At 45.3% G+C, this 22,070-nt stretch overlaps 1 protein-coding gene across 1 annotated transcript in view; it reads left to right on the top strand.

Moving 5' to 3' along the window:
• Nucleotides 1-6,604: 6,604 nt before the first annotated feature.
• MARCHF4 (membrane associated ring-CH-type finger 4) overlaps nucleotides 6,605-22,070 on the top strand; it is a 101,608-nt gene continuing 86,142 nt past the window's right edge. Inside the window, exon 1 of the mRNA XM_065672853.1 lies at nucleotides 6,605-7,078. Within this exon, the coding sequence (XP_065528925.1) occupies nucleotides 6,605-7,078 (474 nt within the window). The remainder of the gene's footprint in view (nucleotides 7,079-22,070) is intronic.

The raw sequence follows: 22,070 nt of genomic DNA, 5'->3' as shown, positions 1-22,070 counted from the left end.
AAGATACAGATTTGTAAGAATTTGGGAAAACAAGTCTCAGATGTTCAAGATGTTTAGTATACTGAAGCAGAGTTGTATCTTAAGCACAGAATTCACAAGGTTCATCTCCTGGACATCCTGGCATGGTGTCACCATGTATGACCCCTTTGTGCCACGAATGGGTCATCCTGAGGACAGACATACAAAGTTGCTTCTGTTTTCTTAAGCTGAGTATGGCAGCATTGTGCCACAGTATAATCATGATGGTCCTAAGGGGAATATCCTCAGTGTTTCTGTGTTTTATTATGAATGCTAGTCACTAATCAAATGCCTGGTGATGTGCTAGATCCATTCAGTTCACCTTGATTTGGGGAGCATGGCATATCTCTCAGGATCAGCCCCTAATAGGCTTGTTTAACAACATTGTTTTCTCTCTAAATCCCACGTCAGACAAGTGAGAGCTAGTTCTAGGACTGTTGCGTGTCACTAAAATAACATACATCTGAGAATGCAATTAGAGACTTGAAACAAATTTGACTTGACTCAGGAGAGTAGTAGAAATATCCAAGGGACCTGTGATTATATACTTTCTCTTTTTTTAATGTCTAAATTCCAGGTCCTTTTAGGTTTGGGATTTCATGACTATTACTGCATTCCTGGATAGTTAAAACCACTCAACATTTGGCTCAGTGCCTTTTGAAGATATCCTGACATGCACCATCTATTGCACCTGCTCTATTCAAGTCAGAATTCTGACTAGTCACCCAAGGGGACAAGGAATTCCTTTTGTAGGAGTTAGTGTAGGACTTGTTACCAGGAAGGCTCTATGTTTAGGGTTGTCTAGTCCTGAAGAGAAGTGCTGTGGCTTTTCAAGTTTGAATTTGAAATCCAGATCCTAAAGCAGGAAAGGTGGGGGCTGTCCTCATCAGCAATTGCATCAGCTGTCTCACATACTTCTGCACATTGACTGGCCTCAAGACTGCTTGTAGAGAAAGAAAGCTCAATAAAACGAAGACCTGGATTTCTTACTATACCAAAGGCAATGCAGTTGTACTTCTCTGCTTGGGTGCCTGTTGTAGGACATGCCTCATTTTTCAAGAAAGAATAATTTATTCTTTTCTCTTAGCAGAAAGCAAGCTGCCATGGAGAAAAATAAAACATTTTCTCTGTATCATATAAAAGGCAGCCCATGATCCTTACAGGACGACAGTGAGTGGAAGTTCAGTCCCTGCTTGGGGAGAAAGCAATAGCACAGGGACTCCCTGTGTGAAGAGTATTACGCTTTTTGTTCCAGCCCAAGGCAGCAGATATACTAAGGCACAGCACTCCAGAAGTTATTTCTGATCTCCTTTGAGATGATCATTCCAATCAATATATGGATTATTTCTGGATGCTTGGAGGATGCATAAACCCCACAGGCTTCCCAGCAGCAGCATGCTTTGCATCAGCATATTTGCAACTGCCCAGAAAGAAAGACCAAAGAAAATGTGACAGAGCTCCTTCCAGCCCCCAGCTGTGTGTGCCCACAAGCTTTGTCAACTGAGTTATGGTAATTACATCACTTGAGATTTATTTAATATCTCCATCCGGGAAAAAGAACCAGGAAGTCTGGCTGTGACAAGCAATCAGAGGGTACTCAGCTGATGAGCAGCTCCCCATCACTAAGAGAGCAGTACGAACCTGAGATGGATTAGATTTAAAGTAATGGTTTGTCAGAGGGATGGGGCCCATGCCACAGCAATCAAAGCTTCTCTGCACCATTAAGGACTTGTAAGTGGAGCAGGAGGCACAGTGCAGCTATTGGCCAAGTAGGTGAGCTTAAAAATGGGTTTAGGTAACTGTTTACTTCCTTAAAGGTGGAAAACAAAAATACATGTTTCTTTGCAGCTTTCTGGTTCTATGATCCTGGCTGTCCATATCAGCATTTATATTGTCTGTCTCTCACATACTTGTGCACAATGGCTGATATGCTCTGTTCAGGTTGTTCAGCTGCAGTCCATGCAGAGCTTTCCTGCTTGCATTTGCCTTCTCACTGTCTCTACCATTTTTAAAATCTCTGATCCAACAATATTAAAGAAAAAATAAAATCTGATATGATTTTTTTGTTAGAACACCACATAGGCAGATCGAGAATCACTGCAGCAATAGCCGCCCTTTCTTCCTTTTTCCACCTTCTCTGCAATGAGCGATGGCTTGTACAGAGAGGTGAGGAGGAGGGACATAAATAATAATTCTAGAGCTCTGGAAGACTAGAGTTAGAATATCTGCTGTGAAACTGACCTGGCAGGTGAATCCATCCCAATGCAGGATCCATAACAGTCAGGCATGCAGCTCTGCGCTGAGATACCTGGGCATCTCCCTGATTTACTAGTTGGTAGTCAGATGTAGCCAATCAAGAGGAACAGTTCTGCACTCTCAGCTGATGTATCCGTGGGTTTTTTTTTTCTCCCCTTTTGTCCCTGAGGAGAGCAGGGGTAGCGTGTGCCAGAGCTGATGCCCCCAGTATGTTTCCTCCCTGTGTTAACCTCATGACTATTAGTGAACTCAAGAGACACAGCACACAAAACTCCTAGAGATAGGCCTTTCTGCAGAAGGACAAGGTGTTGAGCATTATTTGATGCTCGTTGCTTTCCATGGAGCAAAGTTAGGAAGGCTGCATTGGCCTCCTGACAGTCCCCTGCTCTCACTGGGATCTCACAAAAGTGTCTTGTGCCAGCTCTTTCCAGTGCGAGCATTTCAAGCAAGGCACCTTGATCCATACCAAAGTACTTGAATACAGCATCCAAGTGTGAAAACATTGGCTGCTGTCCCATTTACCTAAAGAGGAATAATAGTACCCCGTCACCTCTGGGAAGCATATGGAACACCTCCGATTTATTGTTTTATTTATTTTGTCATATTATCAGCCATTCAACTCTCTGGGCATACCGCCCATACATTAAAACCCAGAGTATACTACAAACATCTCTACCCTGAGAATATCCTTTCCGTAAAACCAGTCATGGGCAAGAGGGAAGGATGAAAGATGCTTTACAGAAGCAAAGAATGACAACAATATATATTTTTCTCCAATTCTGTTATTGATGGAACCATTCTAAAAGTGTTGGCGACATCGAGACAAGAAGATGTGGGCAATAAAAAGCATGGGGGCTGTAAAGCCCTCCTGAAGCATGGCCACAGAGGCTCAGCCTCTAGCCAGCCTGTCTCACATTCAGGAAGTCCCTAGAATGCTCTTTACATTATTATTTCTCTAATGACCCCATTAAACACATGTGAAATTCTGAGAAGCCTTAGATATGTTGTAGGGAGACACACTGGCAGATCTGCCCAGCTCTTCTAAGAAATAGCAGGCTGCAGCAATGAATATTTTAGCTTTAGTACATCCCAATGTGTAATTTATTTGCTGGAAATTAATTGCATGTGCTGGTTTCATTTTCCTGTAGCAAATGATCAGTTTTGCTCCCTTTTTAATTAGGTAGCAACATAGATTCCTCTGCTGATCATGGCACAGTGGTTTATGCATGTCACGTCTTATTCTAAGAGAGACAATTTCAAATGGTTTTCTAGGCCCCAGCACGATTTTTGGGTGACATCAGATTGTCTGTCAGCTGTAGCTCCTTGATCACTGCCAGTGAAGACCTCATACACAAGACCAACTAGAGAAGAAAAGCCTGGGCATTGGTACGTGTTCTATTCTGCTGCAACAGGAGTGTGAGGAAACCCTATGGAGAAAGCAAATTTGAGGACCCTGAAATTTCAATGGTGTTGACATGATGTCAGACCCAGGCCCAGCTCTATGTCGTTAAATCTGGTGGGTGTTCACTTGTACCTGAGCAGAAACATTGCACTGACATTAGCCAGATTGCGTAGACTAGAAATCTTTGGATCACCTGTATCATTGATACTTTTGGTCCACATCAAACCTAGCACCTTTGTTAGCTCTTCCAGCTGGGATGGCAGAGGCAAAGCCCCAGTGGAGAACTGACTTTCCCCATGCATTCGGAGGCTGGATGGGGCTGCATGAACACACAGAGCAGGACAATGTGGAGAAACCCACCTCTGCTGATGTTTGCAGAGAGAAGCTAATGGGCTTAAGTAGCAGCTGCTACTTAAAATTAATCAAACAGGCTGAAGAGAGTAAAAACTGCCCCCTTTTAGCAGCCACTGGTTACTTTCAGCAAATCTCTAATTAAGAGATAGTGTTCAGGCATATCTGCCCTCCACTGGGCTACAAGGAGCCCATATTTCTATTGATATATATGCTCCTGAAACAAAACAAGTCCATCAGCAAGCAAACGCTGCTGGAGTGAAATGAAAAAAAAAAAAATTACCATAGCTATTAAACCATGGAATGCTCTGCAACTAATTAATCTGCTAGGGAAAAGTTTGTTAGTGGGATTTCAGCTTCCTGCTGGGAATCTGAAGCAGACGCCACTACCCAAGAAATAGCCGAACAGTCGGTCGCTGCCACCTGCCCGTGAAAGTTTCCTTGTCTCGTAGGTCCCTGCAACGGTGGGAGGTGGGAGGTGAAAACCAGCCTGAAAACGCGCCAGAGCGCAGAGGTTTCGCTGCCTTCCCTCTCCTCTGAGGCAGGGGGGCCGCGCCTGCAGCAGCCGCGCTCGGCAGGGCCGGCTGCAGGGCTCCCCGGCGGCGGGCGGCGGCGGGGCCGGGGCTGCGCAGCGCGGAGGCGCCGCGCCCCGCCCGCGCCTGGTGGAGCTGTCCGCGGTCCGTGGTGCTGAAGCCGCAACGGTCGCCCAGCCCCTTCCTCGCCCCTCCTCCCTTCCTCGCCGGCGTGGGCTCTTGCCGGCAGCCCGGAGCATCAAAGGTTGGGAAGGGACCCATTTCTCCTTTTGATTCTCCCCCTTTCACTCCGCCTTTTTCGCCTTTTTGCTGCTTCCCCCTCTCCCCTTTTTTGTATTTTTTTCCTTAAGGCCGGGGGAGGGAGGAGAGCGCAGCCACGTTACATCCCTCCCTTCCTGCAAATCCCCGCTTGCACTGCAAACAACCTGCCTTCCCCATTGCATCCGAGTGAGATAGCAACAGCAACATCATCACGGCAAGCCGGATGGGAGAGCGGAGAGGAGGCTGCTGCTGAGGGAGAAAGGCACACACGCACACATCAGCTCGGTGTTTCCAAAGCGGTGGGAGCCGCACGAAAAATAAGCCATGCTGCCCCGTGTGTCTGGCGCATTGTGCTCCATCCGAGCCTTTTAGGAGGAAGAAGAGAATTATCTGCTCTGATTTTTTTCCCCCGCCAACGAGAGTGCGACAGACTTGAAATGGTTGAATGTCAATGCCTGTGAGAGAGAACAACAGTCAGAGGAGGAGGAGGACAGAAGGGGAGGAAAATGAAGGTGGGGACGGTGGTGGAGAGAAAGAAGGAGCCTCGTCCAATGCATCAGAAGGAGGTCCCTGCAGTTGCTGATAGAGCTCTGGCCGCCTCGCCATCCACAATGGTCTGTACAAGCTGCCAATGCGTTTGATGACGTTCCTGTTTTGTGAAAGGAGGAAAGGAAACGTGACCATGTAAGATCCACGTTTCCCCGGTCAATTACATGAGAAGAATAGATCCGATTTCGACTGGAATTTTTTTTTGGTCCAGGATGGTAACAGCTTAGGGAATAATACAGCCGCTTTCCCTCACCAATTTTGCTCTGGTTTTTTTTTTTGGTGTGGTCCATACAGCTGCTGGAATAGAGAAGGTCAGAATATATAAATATATATAAAATATATATGATATATATATTATATATATATATAAATATATTTATCTCAGTACGTCTGGGATTAAGCTCATTGAATGCGAATTATTTCTTTCAGGACTTTTAAAATTTGCAATGAAATCTTTTAAAGGCAACGGTAAAATCTGAAGCCACCTGGGAGTACAGTGTTGGAAACGCAGGCTGCTCTGCCATAAACAATGTGAAGGTCTTTTTTCTTTATTTTTTTTTTCCTCAAAGAGGCAATTTTGATAATAACAACAGCTACCAATTTTGCATTTTGATAGCCAGACCGGCTGCTATTTTGTCTGGGTGCACACCGGGTCTCGTGTGATCGGGTTTTATTTTTTAATCGGAAAGAAAAAAAGAAAAAAAGAAATATATAAAAAATAGAAGAAAAAGGGAAAATTACTTGAGATGCCAAATACTGTCGAGAGAACCATATTCTTCCTCCTCCCCACACCCACCAGAGAAGACGTGGACCCTTCTTTTTTACAGGCTTAGGAGTTGGGAAGAGCTGATCGGGGGTTTTCTCCCGAGCCCGCCGCCCGCGCCCCGGACCCGCGGGCGTGGGAGATTCATTTCCTCCTCCCGCTGATTTCTAAACAAACTTGTGGAGGGGGGAAGGGATCCCCCCGGAACGCAGAGTCGGGGGGGCGGGGGGGGCTGCTGGTTTGGGGTATTTTGTTTCTTTGGGGGGATTTTTGTAATTGTCATCCTCGCCGGGCTCCCGCGGGCTGCCGGGGCGTTCACCCCTCGCCCTCGGCCTCTGCTTCTGTCGCTTCCCTGCCGGCCAGCGCTCCCCCCGCCGGCACTGAGGCCGCAGCGGAGCCCCCCCGGCCGCGGGGCGCCCGGCTCCTGCCCTGTTCTTTCCCGCCCCGTCCCCGCCTGCCAAGGAAAGGCACATGTTAATACCACCCGGCGCGGTCATTTTCTGTTACTGCTGCTGCGGGCTCCTCCGTCCGAGACAGATGTTGCGAAACCAAGGCCTCCTCAAGTGCCGCTGCCGCATGCTCTTCAATGACCTGAAGGTCTTCCTGCTGCGGAGACCCCCCGCGCCGCCGCCGCCCTCCCCGCCGCCGCCTCTCCCCATGCTCGGCGGCGCAGAGGCGGCGGCGGGCGGCCCGGCGGGGGCCGCACCGCTCGTGGGGCGCGGGCTCGGCTGGCGGGCGGCGGGCGGCGGCGGCGGCGGAGCGGGCAGCCCGGCCGCCGAGGAGTGGGGCAGCCCCGCCGGGGAGCCGCCCGCCTCCTTGCCCAGCAGCACCTCCTCGGATGACTTCGGCAAGAGCAAGGCCGAGGACCGCTACTCCCTGGGCAGCAGCGTCGACAGCGGCATCCGCACCCCGCTCTGCAGGATCTGCTTCCAAGGGCCCGAGCAGGTGAGCCCGCGGGGGGCGGGGGATAACGGAGGAGCAGCGATGCTCTGGCCTGCGGTAACCGGGGCCTGCTGCTCGCAGGGAACAGGACCTCGAAACCCAGAGGGCATCTTGGCCTCTGCCCAGGGTCTGGACTCCAGGGTTTTGTGCCTTGGTGGTGTTTCCCAGGGAAATGTGGGGTGGAGGCTGGCTCCAGCCCTCTCTGCTGCCCGGCAGCCTTGCCCCAGGCACCCATGCCTGGCCTCAGAGCCGTGCAGCCCTGGCATGGAAGGGACTCGTGGACTCCTTTACGGGGCTTGTGTATGTTGTCTAGGGGGCTTTTTGTCACCTCCCTGGGTACCCAGTTGCAATGAATGCGGAAGTGATGCAAAACATGTATTTAATGTGCTGTTTGCTTTTAAAAACACAACTTCAGTCTGTATAAACACGTGGCAGGAGGCAGACCCACTTTGTCAGTGGTTCCCAGGAGATGGCTAGTGGGAGCTCTGCAGGTTTACCTCTGCTCCTGTGCTCCCAGTTGTGCTAGCTGGAGGAGAAAGACTGCTGGTTGCATTTGGACCTGCTGAAGATGCAGCCTTGAGACGCTTCTTGGTACAAACTGAGGTTAGGCCAGTGAAGTTTCCCTCCACCACGCAGGAGAATGAACCAAATGCAATGTCACTAGAACTAAGGTGCCACCCTGGGGTGTTATTCTCCCTGTTTATGACAATTCAAAACAGTTCATGTATTTTCAGTCTGGCAACTTCCTTACAGTGATATACACAGCAATATTTGTACACAACGTGACATAGCTGCAGGTGGCAAGGAAGGCTACAGACCTCTGCTTGTGAGATCAAGCCTGAATATGCGATAAACTGTATTTCTCAGGATAGCCTTGTTACCTGTGATAAGGGATCCTTGCATGAGAAAGGGTTGCGAGGTTTGACTTGGCGGATACCCATTTCCATTTTAGGCACAGATCCTGACATGTAAGGCGATACATTAAAACCTTGAGCAAAACAGGTTTTGCCCCATGTCTTCTTTCCCCTTCATAGACCGGTGTGGTCTGTGAAAGAAGGCCAGTGATAATCTGAGAGTGGCCATGCTCTAGCACACATCCTGCCTGTCCCAAGGCTGCTCACGTCTATAATGCAGTGACTGTGCCTTCTTCCCTTGTGTTGGTCTGAGGATGCTGGTGATGGGGGCTGGGAGGTGGGGAATGGACTTCCATTCTTCTCTGGGAGAAGAGGAGCCTGCCACCAGCTCATCAGAATATCCACAGCCATGCTGGATGTGTCATACCAAGGGTTCCATAGATCATAGCTCAGTGTTCAATGAACTGTAGCCTTCTCTAATGGTTTCTGCAGCTGACTGATAGCTGTGAGACATGGTTTTCGCCACAGGCTTTCAGATGGGGGGTGGGGGAAATAATTCTTTTTTGAAGATGCTGTATGCCTTCCTCAGTTGACTATCTCCTCCCCATCTCTTCTAAAAGTTGGAAGCCATACGGCTCACTCCATCGGAATTTGCATTATTCCACATTTCTAGTACTCTTCCTTGGCTTGCCATTCTGCCTGAGTACACGAGACATAGTGCCTGCAAGATTGGCTTACGTGTCTGAGCAAATAGAGTCTAAGCGGAATTAAAATAGAGGTAACTTGCTGCCTTGGAGAACATTAATGCTTGAAAATAATTGGATGCTAATTCTCACACTGAAAACCTGTGTAGGTTGCATTGTAAAAGTGAGACTATTTGCTGACCATCTGCCAGCCTACCTGAGTGAGGAGCTGAGCAGACGTGACTGGTGTCTAATTGCATTTCACCAGGATTTCTCTTTTTTGCTTCTCACAGTTTCTGACCAGTATAATAAGACATTGACAGCTGGATTCTGCCACTTGTCCTTGAGCAGCTCCTTATTCCATAAATAATTTTTTCTTCACCAGCATAGCTTGAGGAGAATCTGAAACCCTTTTCCCTGCAGCAGCTGGGAAGTGCAAGTCGTTATGGAGGCACAACTCCTCATGGAGGCCCAAATCGTGGGGTTTTAAAGCACATCTAGGTCCTGACACAGCTTCCTAGAAGTGTGGTTCAGAATAACTGAGAGCTGAATCAGTTCAGCTGATGTCAAAACCTGCAGTTTGGTTTATTTGGCCCTTACATCAATAAAACTCCAACAGGGCTAAATCCCAAATTCCTTGTTCCTTTTTACTATGGTGGTTATTACTGGTTTAGCGTTTATTTCCCATTAATTTTCCAACTCAACAGCTGAGCAAAGACTCTTCATGGTTTGGACCCTCACAACTATAAAAGCCATAGATGCACATTATTCTATTCCACCCCTGCCAAGATCATCATAAAAATTTATCCACTTGGAAAGAAAATATAATTGCTAGTTCTTTACTCTGCAGATTAATAACAATGACAGATATAAACAGTGTTTTATTTACCTGTCAAAAAACATCTGAAATTGCTGCAGCTGTGGGCAAATTTGCGAGGCTGCATCTCAGTACGAAGAACAAAAACCTTCATTATGAATTGACTGTTGGGCACTTTAAGCTTATTTACCCAGATAAAATGACAGTGAGCCTCCAAAAGATGTTTTAATCCTGTTTTGATTTTTAAAAAAATTAGTAAAAAATAAAACAGCCAAAGAGGTTTCTTAGTAATCTGGCTTTGCAAGCAGGTTTTATTTAATATCTAACGCAAAACAAAATCGGTAGGGATTTTCACTTTAAATTTATGATTGCCCAACATGCATGATATTTCAGGCTACTGAATTGCTTATATCTTAAGCTCCTCATGTTTGTTTGTGGCTCTTCTGGGTAAGCTGATTCATTTAAAAATGTGCTGAGGACTGTAGGAAGGAGTAAAGCTCATTATTGTGAAACTGTTCTGATACTTGCATGTTACTCAAGAGAAGCCAGGGGTGCAGATGAGAAAGAGTGGGTCTGATGACCAGGTGATCACAGCATTTGGGTTCCTGTTTTGAGGGCATGAAAAGCAAGCCCTGCTCAGGTCTGGCAGTTGAAAAAGGCAACTGCTTTTATTGAAAATGAGAGCTTAGCATCAAGAAAGCTGATGGGCTGAACTCTGACCTTGGTAATGGCATTGCCTTTCAGGGGCTTGTTCGGCATTTTCAAAGGTTTCACTGATTGAACATCCTGCACCATTGTGTCAGCTAATTCTGAGACCCTGGATTGAATGGCAAAGCTCTGAAGAGAAAATGAGAAAGATAGATGCTGGAGTATTTGCTTCTGTTTTAGTTAATGCTCAGTGTTTGCAGAATTTTGTCTGCATTCCTCGATCTTTGACAGTGTTCTGCAAGAGAAAGATTCTTACTCAGGTGAGCTCTGCTCTCACAAATGTTTCACGGTATTTGGTATGGTTCCCGGTTGAAAGCAAGTCATGGAGAGTAGCAGGAAAAGACACAGGTGAAAAGCCTCTTTACATCAGTGAATAAACTGTTAGCCCATGTTGCAAAGAGTTAGCAGTACTGTGGAGTTTAGGATCTCAAAGATGGTACTAGCTGTGCTGAAATTAAATAGAAAAGCATTCTTAAATGAAACTGAGTTCATTTGGAAATCAGTGTGTCTCAAGGACTGCTTGTTAGGTTGTCAGTTAGAGTGTGTGCACATCTTTTTGTACCTGTCAGTTTCTGTCTGCGTTTCTCTATTTCTCTGTTCTGGGAAAAAATGCTGTAAAGATGGAGATTTGAAAAGTCAGTGCAGATAGGACTGGATGGCTAAGGAGGTTCAGAGAGACTGTGAAGTCTTTTGCCTGCAGGCTGCTAGTTTGGACCTGGCTTGGCATTCAATGGAAATGTTTGCAAATAAACTATTCTTCCCATCAAAGTCCCCTCCAGACTTTAGGAACACCAGCTCATTAATACAAGAACATGAAAACCTTCAAGAAAATTTGAAGGGAAGACAACTTATGATGGCTATTGGGACATGCATTTCCGTGTGATATGTAATGAGGTTATGGACATTAGCATGACAAAGAAGTAAACTTAAGTCTAATGAAGGATTGCAAAGCCGTGTGGTTACTAAGAGTATCTAGAGTAATTGCAATTAATGATAACACTTCTTAAAGTAAAATTCATGCTTTAGGTCTGAAACCAATCTAGAGATGATGGTAACACTGAAGAGGAGAGCCCTGGGGCTATTGTCTATTGCCCGATCTCACCAGGTCCTTGTGCATGGCCAGTAGGATCCAACTCTTAAAATGCCTGTTTGGACTTCATACCTGTGTAAATGTAATGTCTTCGGCATGTAGACACCTGCTATGCTCAGGACCTCTCTAGAGCTAAGATGACACTGAATTACTCAGTCTGGATTAACACATAGTTCTTGGGGTCCCTGTGTAGGGTTGGTCGTTAGCATGTGTTGCTTGAAACAGCTAGTGAGAATCTCAGCCCTGTTCCTGTTACAAATACAGACACAGGCAAAAGCCATCATTAGCTTCCTGCCTGGTGGTGGCTGCAGAGAAGGCATGAACTAAGCCAGGAAATATTGCCACTCTACAGACTGGTCTCTCAGCAGCACAGAGGAGTGGATGAAGTCTCTGGGATGCTTGATTTCTGATATACAACATTGTAAGATTGAAGAGAATCAGGTATCTCTTTGCTGGAGTGAGACAAAGAGGAAAAGAGGTAGCCTGTGACAGAATTCAGGGCATGAGCATGGTAATGATTGAGCAGCAGAAGAAATAACTGTGCACCCAGCATCACAAGCATGTCCAAAGCCAGGGATAATCAAGAAGGGGGATGCTGGTGTTTGCTGGGGTCTGTCCAAACTGCCTACACTGTCAGGACACTGTTTTCAAACATGTTGAATCATATAAGGATGCTGCAGGCTTCTCATCCGTGTCCTTTTCATAGGTATGTTTCCACAGGATTCATTTACTTAGTGTTGAAAGAAGAATCATTCATTGGAAAGCAGCCAGTCCTGCTAAAACTGAACACAAGAGATGCCAGGATGCAGCCCTTTAGATTTCAATCAGTAGGTCATAATTTATGTTGAAAAGGTATGGAAGATACTTTATATGACATTCAGTCCACTCCTCTGCTTTCCCGTCTTTGAATTTTATCACCTCTACAGCTAACTGTCTCATTTTGTCTGTCCCAGGATCAAATCTGTACTGTGCAGACAGACCATTTTTGGCTTTGGCAAAACCTTTGCTTGAGCCATCAACTGAATGGAGCCCAGGATGTAATCTATTTTAGATTTAGACTCTGTTGCCACAGAGTTGATTGGCAAAGCTCCCATTAACTTCAACAGCAAAAGAGTAGGCATCCAGTACCAGGGACTTGACCCTTGTATTTCAGTAATGTTGTGTACACAGTGGGATTTCTATAAATAATAGTGAGGGCCACTAATCCCGTTGACTTTTAATTGCTCCAGGAGACAGGGCTTTCACCTTTTGTGCCTGCTGAAACTCTGATGCCTGACCCATTTATTTCAGTGCCACTAGATAGCCTGAGGAGCAGTTTTTCTTTTCTTTCACTTTTCCCCATATAAAAGGCTTCATGAGGGAACTTGTCTGTGTTTGTCACTGTTTCCTAAATATACATTTCAGGCTACGATTAACAGTAGCTGATGTCAGTTAGTGGCAGAACAAGCAATGCAAAAGCATGTAGCTCCATTGTCTGCATCTGTAGAGTCACTGTTTTTTCCACAAAGGCAACACTTGCTCCTGGAAGGGCTCTGTTCATACAAAACTGAATTGCATTCAAGTTGTCTTTCAAGTAAAATTCATACTCAGTGAGGGCCTTCTCTGTGTCAGCCTTTTGCTCACATTGGTATTTTTCCGTTCAAGGTTAGCCTAGTCCAGAAGTTAGGAATATGGTTGTGCCAAAAATCTGTGATGCTGTGTGTCTGCACATCACTCCTGTGCCTGGAGTAAGATAGCAAGATAGACTATAGTTGTTATTGATCCATATCTGTGGTCACCACATCCCTTTTATTAGCTGATTGCTAAAGGAATAAAGCCAGGTGATGGTGTTAGAGTTTATGTTTGTCAGCCCTTCTCTAAACCTACTGGCCCATTTCAGCTAGATTTGGCAGAGAATGCAGATCTGAAAGGAATTAAATTCCTGAAAGTTCCATGAAAACTGGCTGGATGAAAAAGAGGAAAGCTAGAAACGTCATACTGTGAGAGAGATTATAGCATTGGCCATGCAACACACTAGGTAAAGTCTATGCAGGACAGAGCTTCAGCAAGAGCAACAGCTCTAACAGGAATGTGTATCCCATTAGACAAAAAAACCCAAAAACCAATATGATATGGTTTCCATGGGAAACCAGACTCAAATAGTACTCACAGAATAGCTTGTTACCTTTTTATTTTTCTTCTTTTCCTTTGTTAATTAGGGTTACTTGCCTAAAATGAATTGCTTGTTGCTGAAGACATTCTTAGCTTCGCTGTCTTTCCACACCTGACCTATAATCCTTTTCTGATTTATCACTGGTTACAGTAGAACAGATTTCATTGTTGGATGTGGAGAGTGATGAGCGATGGCTTTCTTCTGGTGAGGAAAATAACAGCAAGACCTGGAAATCTATATAGATAATAAATTGGCTGTCCCTCTATGCCCCTCTGTGAAAACTGATAAGACAAAATGTTGGTGGGCAGATTGATTCTAATGGCAGGGCCCAGATCTTTAAATCCTCACACATCTTTTCTTCTGTCATATAATTTCTTTTTCTTTGCATCCCTTGGTGATTTACTCTTACCTCTTCTTTCTTTTTCTTGGCCAAAGTCAATTGACACATCAGCTGTGGTTCCACTCGTCCTATCTGACTCTGTTCTGCACAGGTTGTCCTATGGTCTGTGTACCTTCTTGTCCAAGCACCCTCTGTTTGCAGCGTGAACAATGTTGGCATCACTCACAACAGTCACACAAGTTTAACCTGCTTCCCTGGGTGAGAGTGAGGGAAGGGATAGCACAGATGGGAGAATAAGCAAAAATGTGGTTTACATGTTGTTTTATTCTTTCTACGTGTGATGGAGAAACCAGGATCTGCTTGGGGAAAACTCTATAAACTCCATGAATGAAAAGGTTAGTTCAATCCTGAATGATTCCTGAGAAAGTTTTGTCTCCTCTGTAGAAGAACTTTGTAGGAAACTTCCGTTGTGGTTGGAGAATAGGACTGTCAGCCATCCGTTTTACCAAGGACTCATAGATGTTTTAGATAGCCAGCTCCATATACAAGACAACTTTGCAGAACATGAGAGAGAAAATTAACTTGGTATTCCACCAGTTTAGGATGCCAAAGACTGGTCCTGTCTTTGTGGTGTCCCACTGTGCCATGTTGATCTAAGCAGAAGTTTATCAAGGGTTGCTTGATTGACAGTGTTTATGTTTTAGGTAAGGCCATGTGGTCACCATTTCTGTGCAAAAAGGTTGTGTCATTAGCTAAGAGATCCAAGTAAGAAGCACCTTTAAAGTTTGTAGTGCATTGAGCATTTGGAGGGGTTTGTCCTCACTGGATGCAGACAGTTCTGTAGATGTAGCCTATGTGAAGTCGTTCCCTGATGCTACCATCATAACCTCTGGTACTATGTGGGTTTAGCTTCTGTTAACTTAATCCATGCACTGACCATGCTCAAGCATTAGGCAATGCCCAGGTCTCTAAAGATTAATTAGTTCATCCATCCAGAATCCTGACAGAGGCTGGTCTAACCAGTCCTCAAGGGTGATCATGGTTGGAGACTACATCTTTCCTGCTGCAACCCATTTCTTCTTGCCCTGCCCATCAGGAAGAAAGCAGATTATTTTTACTGTTTTCTTTTTCCCCAAGCAGTAATTTAAGGTATTATCCAGTAGTTACATATAAATACAGTGAAAATTCATCCTTTAAGGACATCACAAATTGAAGTGACAACTGAAGCCGTAACACTGCTTGTTATTCTCTAGACCAAACAATCCAAATTCTACCTTTGCTCTTATGACATGATTCTAGACCTTTAATAAACCTTGGTATTATCATCTGGATTCTCACCAAATGGTCCATATTTTGCTTTAAATGCATTGTCTAAAGTCGGAAACTATTCTCAAGCTGAGTCTTTCTCAGTGCTGAGCAGTACAGAAAGGTTTTGAATCCTGTTTAACAAATAACAGATGTCATACATTCCAAGGCTATGTTTGCCCTATTTATTTATTTATGGTTCAGCAGATTATTGATTGTTACTCAGCTCATGGTCCTGTACAGTCTTTATGTCCTCCAGTTCTGCTTCTGGGCCAGTTCTCCTCCACCCTGGCTCTGTTCATTTGGCATTACTGCCTTGGTGGAGGACCTGTACTTGGCCCTGCTGAGCTGCATCCTTTTTTATCCAGTACTGTCCTCCACAATAGCTGTGCCTTCCAGGTGGCCTGCGGATGCTGTAAGCATTAACTCTGTTGAACCTTCCATGTCATTAATGACTTGAGCTTGTCTGCCTTGAATCCTGAGGAGAGTTGGGAGGAAAAGGCTGGAAGAGCAGCTTTGCTATTCTTTAACGATCCCTTGGCTGCCAGAGATGAGACTTAGGACTGGGGCTGGCCCTGTCACTGCTCTGTTATAGCCACATAGAGGAGGAGAGAATGGATCCTCCTTACTTCATGTGTCTGTTCTCTGCCCTCAATTACAGCTACTCTCAGCAAGATGGAATATGACGTTTCCTGACAGATGCATACTTCTAGCCAGTCCTGCCTGGAAAGTTGTTCCCACCACCCATTTCTCTCCTGCTTCGGTAATCACTTTATCATTGATGGGGTAGCTCACATTTCCTCCACAATCCCCTAACGGTGTCCGACAAAGCTCCTTTCTCCTTGTCCTTCCCATCTTTCTTCAGCTCATCCACATCCACATCCACAATAATGTCAGCCCCTATGGCTGGCTCTGCAGTCTTGATTTGCTTCAGTCCAACCGCAGATCTCCTTCTGTCTCCCAGACATCTGTTATTGAATGCTCTGGCGTTAGCTCAGATTTCTTGTATCCAGCATTTTCCTGCATGTCCATCCTTTTTCTGCCTCTTTCTAGTGCTATCACTGTCACATGGGGCGTTAACCTTACCCTCAGCTTGAGATTCTTTCCTCTCACTTTCCACTTGAATACTTGAGCGTATTCATGTTGTGCCCAGATCTTTGTTTTCTTTCTTTTGGGTTGCACAGGCACGTGCTTGGATGCTCATTTCTTGTCTTCATGTCTGTGATCCCTTCTTCTACACCTTACCAGCAGAGGCATTGCCCTGCTTCAGATGAGTCAAAACCAAGGTGCAGAGATCACTTCTTTTCCTGAGAACTTCCATGTGCACCTCTGCTCCCATCAGTGTTCCCTGTCCTTACCCATGTAGGTCCTGTGGTGGTTTTTTACTCCAGTTGTGAGTCTTTGGGAGAGAAGAAGAAGAAGGCTCAGTGGATGGATCTGATGAAGGCATAACATACATCATTGGCACACAGGAATCCTGTGAACACTTCACCCACATCACATCAGCACCTGCCTTCACAATTTCATGCAGGTAGTGAACTGAAGCTCAAAGGATGGCTTGTACTTTTTGCAAGTATAGGGCCATGAACTAAAGCTGCTCCTTCAAGCACCCCAGCACTTTCAGTTGTGTCAGGTCATCTTCTCAGCCTGTCTGGTGTCTTGCATGACCTTGCCCTGATTGATGAATGAAGCACTTTTCCTTTCCTTTTCTCCTTGTTAAGCACACTAGGACCTGTCAGGATTAAAGGTGCTGGAGAAGTACAAGCCGATTATTATCCCGTTCCAAGTGATATTAAAAGAACATTAAGACGGATCAGATGAGCATTCAAGAAAAGTAGGTAATAATAAAATACTATATCAGAGAGAAATAGCAGTTAAGTAATTAAAGAGAGGGTTTGCACAAGAGGCAGAAGTAAAGTTATGGGTGCTTCTGGCCTCTAGACCATTCTTTATTTTAATACTGTGGTAACCTTTGGAGGATGTTGCTATGTCAAGCATTGTACCACAAAGTGAAACAAAGGCTTTTCTTGTCACATTTTAGGACATAAAACCCCAACATTTCCTTAACACTGAAGAGAGGTGAATTTTTACAACATTTAGGGCCAGAGGGGGTTATTGGGCTAGTCTAGTCTGAACCTTGCTGTAATAGCGGTGGAATAAATTCCCTCAATCAAATTCCTGCTTGAAGTGTAATAGCTGTGCAAGGACTGGAGAAGAAATACCCCATCTTGATTTTAAAACAATGGAAATTGTTGCAATGCCCAAGGAGAAAAATCTGGGGAAATATAGAACTGAAACTGTCTTTGAATATGAACTTTTGTGTTTTCTGTCACGGAAAGGGCTGTGTACTCTATGCATCCTTAGTAGCCAGCTTCAGAAACTCTTGGGCTGGCTGGCAGAGATTTCCTTCATAGAAAAAGTTCTGTGTTTGAAGACAGTTTTATTCCACATCAGATTAAAAGCAAGAAACGTGCAACCTGGGAAAGCACGCATGGAATTCAGTTAGTTAGGAAAAACTAGTTCATGGCCTCCTCTGACATATGAGAGCAGAAGTGCTGTCACCTACATTTAACCCACATTTGGAAAATTTTCTTCATAGACAGGATGGCTACATCATTTCTAAGAAAAACATTTCCACAGCCCCATAGCCTGCAGTGAGGACTCCTACTTAAATCCAGCTTTTGCTAAGCTGCCAACTGCCATTGTTATTCTTTTTCCCAGTCCTTATGGATTTATTTCTTGCCCTTCTTGCAGACGTGGAAATCTGCAGGGGATCCCCTGGCCTTCCCATCCTGCAGCTATTCAAGAGATTTCTTCTTTCTTTTTTTATTTTCTTAGTGTTGCCAGACAAGATCTTCATCTCTTTGAAGGTGTGCTCAGGCATGCGATGCAAATGTCTGGTGAAGGTGACAATTCTGAGTGTTATAGCTCAGGTCAAACAAAATCACACAACTCCAGAATAATTTAGGATGCAGGGACCTCTAGAGTTCATCTTGTACAACCCACTACTCAAGCAGATCTAACCAGATCATGTTGCTCTGGGCCTTGTCCATCTGGAGTACCGTGTCCAGTTCTGGGCTTCTCAGTACAAGAAAAACAAGGAGCTACTGGAGAGGGCTCAGTGGAGGGCCACAGGGATGATCAGGATCTGGAGCATTTCTCTTATGAGGAGAGATTGCGGGAGCTGGGTCTGTTTACTCTAGGAAAGAGAAGAGTGAGAGGAGATCTCATTAATGCATATAGATATCTCAAAGGCAGGTGCCACGAGGTTGGTGCCAGACTATTTTCAATGGTGCCCAGGGACAGAACAAGGAGGAGTGGCCATAAACTAAAGCACAAGAAGCTTCACCTCAACATGAGGAAGAACTTCTTTACATTGAGGGTGGCAGAGCATTGGGACAGGTTACCCAGGGGGGTTGTTGAGTCTCCCTCTCTGGAGACATTCAAAACCCACTTGGATGCATTCCTGTGTAACTTGCTCTAGGTGGCCCTGCCTTTGCAGGGGGGTTAGATTAGATGATATCCAGAGGCCCCTGCCAAATCTGGTCCAATATTTTATCTCCGTCATGGTGATTTCTTTTTTTTTTTCTGATTTCTAGTCAGAATTTCTTTTATTCCAAATTGTGTCTGTGGCTTCTTGTCTTATAATCATGCAACTTTGAGAATAGTCTGGTGTTCTTTGCTGTACTTTTCCAGGAAGTGGCTGAAGACAGCAGTAAGATCTCCGCTTAGCTTTTACAGTGATAGGATTAAATGTCTGCTCTGGCTCCCCAGGGTGGATTTAGACAGGGACTGAGATTTTTGTTATGGTAGTCAGATAAATACCAAGGGAAAATAGCTGCCAAGCCATAGACTGAAGAATGAGAACAAGCATTGCTAATAATAGCACAAGCTCAGATATTTCTGTTTGTCATAGCTAAGACACTTCTTGTTCCAATAATCACTAGACCTCCAAGAGGTGATACTATTTCAAATCAGAGTCTTACAGAAATACTGGTTGTAGAACAGCTTGATTGAACACGAACTGTTTCTGTTTAAATGGAACAGAAGGAGAAGCAGAAAGAGATCTGTAACTAAGGTTATCAACTTCACAAAAGCAGATTTTGAAAAATTAGGAATCTTTAAAAATATGGAATATAGCAGAAATTTATTTTACGTTGTCTTATGACTAACAAATCAGCCATTAGTCTCTTTATTACAAACAAAAGCATTCTGTTACTACTGCTGCTTTCTGGAAGCTCACAGTCATTCTCCCTTTTATAGGTTGTTTTTGCTTTCTGTCTTCAATTAATTTGTTTGGAAAGCTGTTCAAAACCTGTCCCAGGTTTTTTAATAAAAATGAAGAATGTTCTTTTCTCTCTTTCTAGCTTGCTTCCCTAAGCATCAGTACATATCCATGTAAGTCCTATTTATAAGTCCACAAGATACACTCAGTGACATTTAAACCTGTTGGCCAAATTCAGCCAACTTCGATAAACAAAGGCTGCAGAATTCCTAAGCTCTTATGAGTTGTATGAAAATATGCAGCCAAGTGGGGATATCCTCACTTTGGGTTTGTGATGTCACGGAGGGGAACTGTCATGAAGTCCACCAGTACTAGACATCAAAAGAAGGCATAATTCAGGGGGCACCTAGACTAATTAGGTTGGACTAGAATAGTTAGGGTTGGAAAGGACCTTAAGATCGTCTATTTCCAGCCCCCCTGCCATGCGCAGGGACACCTCACACTAAACCATGCCACCCAAGGCTCTGTCCAAACTGGCCTTGAACACTGCCAAGGATGGAGCATTCACAACTTCCCTGGGCAACCCATTCCAGTGCCTCACCACCCTTACAGTAGAGAACTTCTTCCTTATATCCAATCTAAACTTACCCTGTTTAAGTTTTAACCCGTTACCCCTTGTCCTGTCACTACAGTCCCTGATGAAGAGTCCCTCCCCAGCATCCCTACAGGCCCCCTTCAGGTACTGGAAGGCTGCTATGAGGTCTCCATGCAGCCTTCTCTTCTCCAGGCTGAACAGCCCCAACTTTCTCAGCCCATCTTCATACGGGAGGTGCTCCAGCCTCCCGATCATCCTCGTGGCCCTCCTCTAGACTTGTTCCAACAGTTCCATGTCCTTGTTTATGTTGAGGACACCAGAACTGCACACAATACTCCAGGTGAGGTCTCACAAGAGCAGAGTAGAGGGGCAGGATCACCTCCTTCGACCTGCAGGTCACGCTCCTTTTGATGCAGCCCAGGATACGGTTGGCTTTCTGGGCTGCGAGCACACACTGAAGCCGGCTCATGTTCAGTTTCTCATCGACCAGCACCCCCAAGTCCTTCTCTGCAGGGCTGCTCTGAATCTCTTCTCTGCCCAACCTGTAGCTGTGCCTGGGATTGCTCCGACCCAGCTGTAGGACCTTGTACTTGTCATGGTTAAACTTCATAAGGTTGGCATCAGCCCACCTCACAAGCGTGTCAAGGGCCCTCTGGATGGCATTCCTTCCCACACAGCTTAGTGTCATTGGCAAACTTGCTGAGGGCGCACTCAATCCCATTGTCCATGTCACCGACAAAGATGTTAAACAAGACCGGTCCCAACACCGATCCCTGAGGGACACCGCTCGTTACTGGTCTCCAGCCAGACACTGAGCCATTGACCACAACTCTTTGTGTGCGGCCATCCAGCCAGTTCTTTATCCACCGAGTGGTCCATCTATCAAATTGATGTCTCTCCAATTTAGAGACAGGGATGTCATGTGACACAGTGTCAAAGGCTTTGCACAAGTCCAGGTAGATGACATCAGCTGCTCTAACCCTGTCCATCAGTTCTGTAGCCCCATCATAGAAGGCTACCAAATTGCTCAGGCAGGATTTCCCCTTAGTGAAGCCATGCTGGCTGTCACCAAGCACCTTGTTGTTTTTCATGTGCCTTAGCATGCCTTCCAGGAGACTCTGCTCTAAGATTTTACCAGGCACAGAGGTGAGACTGACTGCTCTGTAATTCCCCGGGTCTTCCATTTTCCCCTTCTTGAAAATGGGGGTTATATTTCCCTTTTTCCGATCGTCAGGAACTTCACCTGACTGCCATGATTTTTCAGATATGATGAACATCTTAGATAATCTTCTGCCCCTGAGTGCTGTGATCTGAGCAGCAATACCAGCCCTCCCCAGGCTACAGGGGTGATTTCCACCTCCTCTAACTGCACCCTTAATGTTCTCAGTTTTTTAGCATGCTCTGCATTTTGGCCTGATTAGGCTATTTGTTCGGTTGTATTGCAGAGACAAGGAGTGGTGCTTAGGCACAAGAGAGTATGTTCTCTCTGTATCCTGCAAAATAAGGAGAAAATTTGCTCAGCTGGAAATGAAAAAACCTGGAGTTCAAAACCCACTTCCACTGACAGCTGTTTTGCACTTTCATACACTTACCAGCCACCAGTACTGGCCAAGGTCCTTAACCCTAGGTAAATGCCCCTAAAGCACTTAGATTTTTTGTATGCTGGAGATACTGATGAGTCAAAAAGAGGCTGTACAAACACATGGAGATTGGGAAGCCATCCAGTTCCCTGCCATTTATCCTGCCTTAATCACATCTGGAACAAATATGCACCTCCTGAGTCGCCTTTCTCAGACTGCCCCATGGTACTTGGTCCCCTGGAGTGAGATAAAACTCATGCGTCCTCCTGGTGGACACTGATAACCGTCTGACACAGCTTTAGGTATAATGGGTAGGCTGCAGCATGAATAATATCTCATCCCATGATTTATATCCTGTCAAGGGGTAGGGAGGAATTTTTTGACAGATATCTATAAATGCATATGGTATAACTGCTGGGACATGGCCGCACTCATGTGACTGTCTTTTCCTTTTAAATTCTGTTAAAAGTCTGTTTCCTTTTAAATCACCGTGTCTGTATTGCCTTGAGCTGTTTTTCTTCCCTCCTGAAAATGTGCACAGGAGCCTTGGAGGCAGGTGTCTTCAGTGTTCCACTCCTGGATGGCATACCCTCCAGCACTTTCCTGAGATGGCTGGAGGACCATGGAGGTCAGGGACCTTGGCTTC

This window comes from Lathamus discolor, chromosome 3 (genome assembly GCF_037157495.1).
Source record: "Lathamus discolor isolate bLatDis1 chromosome 3, bLatDis1.hap1, whole genome shotgun sequence".
Taxonomy (NCBI): domain Eukaryota; kingdom Metazoa; phylum Chordata; class Aves; order Psittaciformes; family Psittacidae; genus Lathamus; species Lathamus discolor.
The sequence above is the reverse complement of the archived record's forward strand: the minus strand, read 5'-3'. Positions and strand labels throughout refer to the sequence as shown.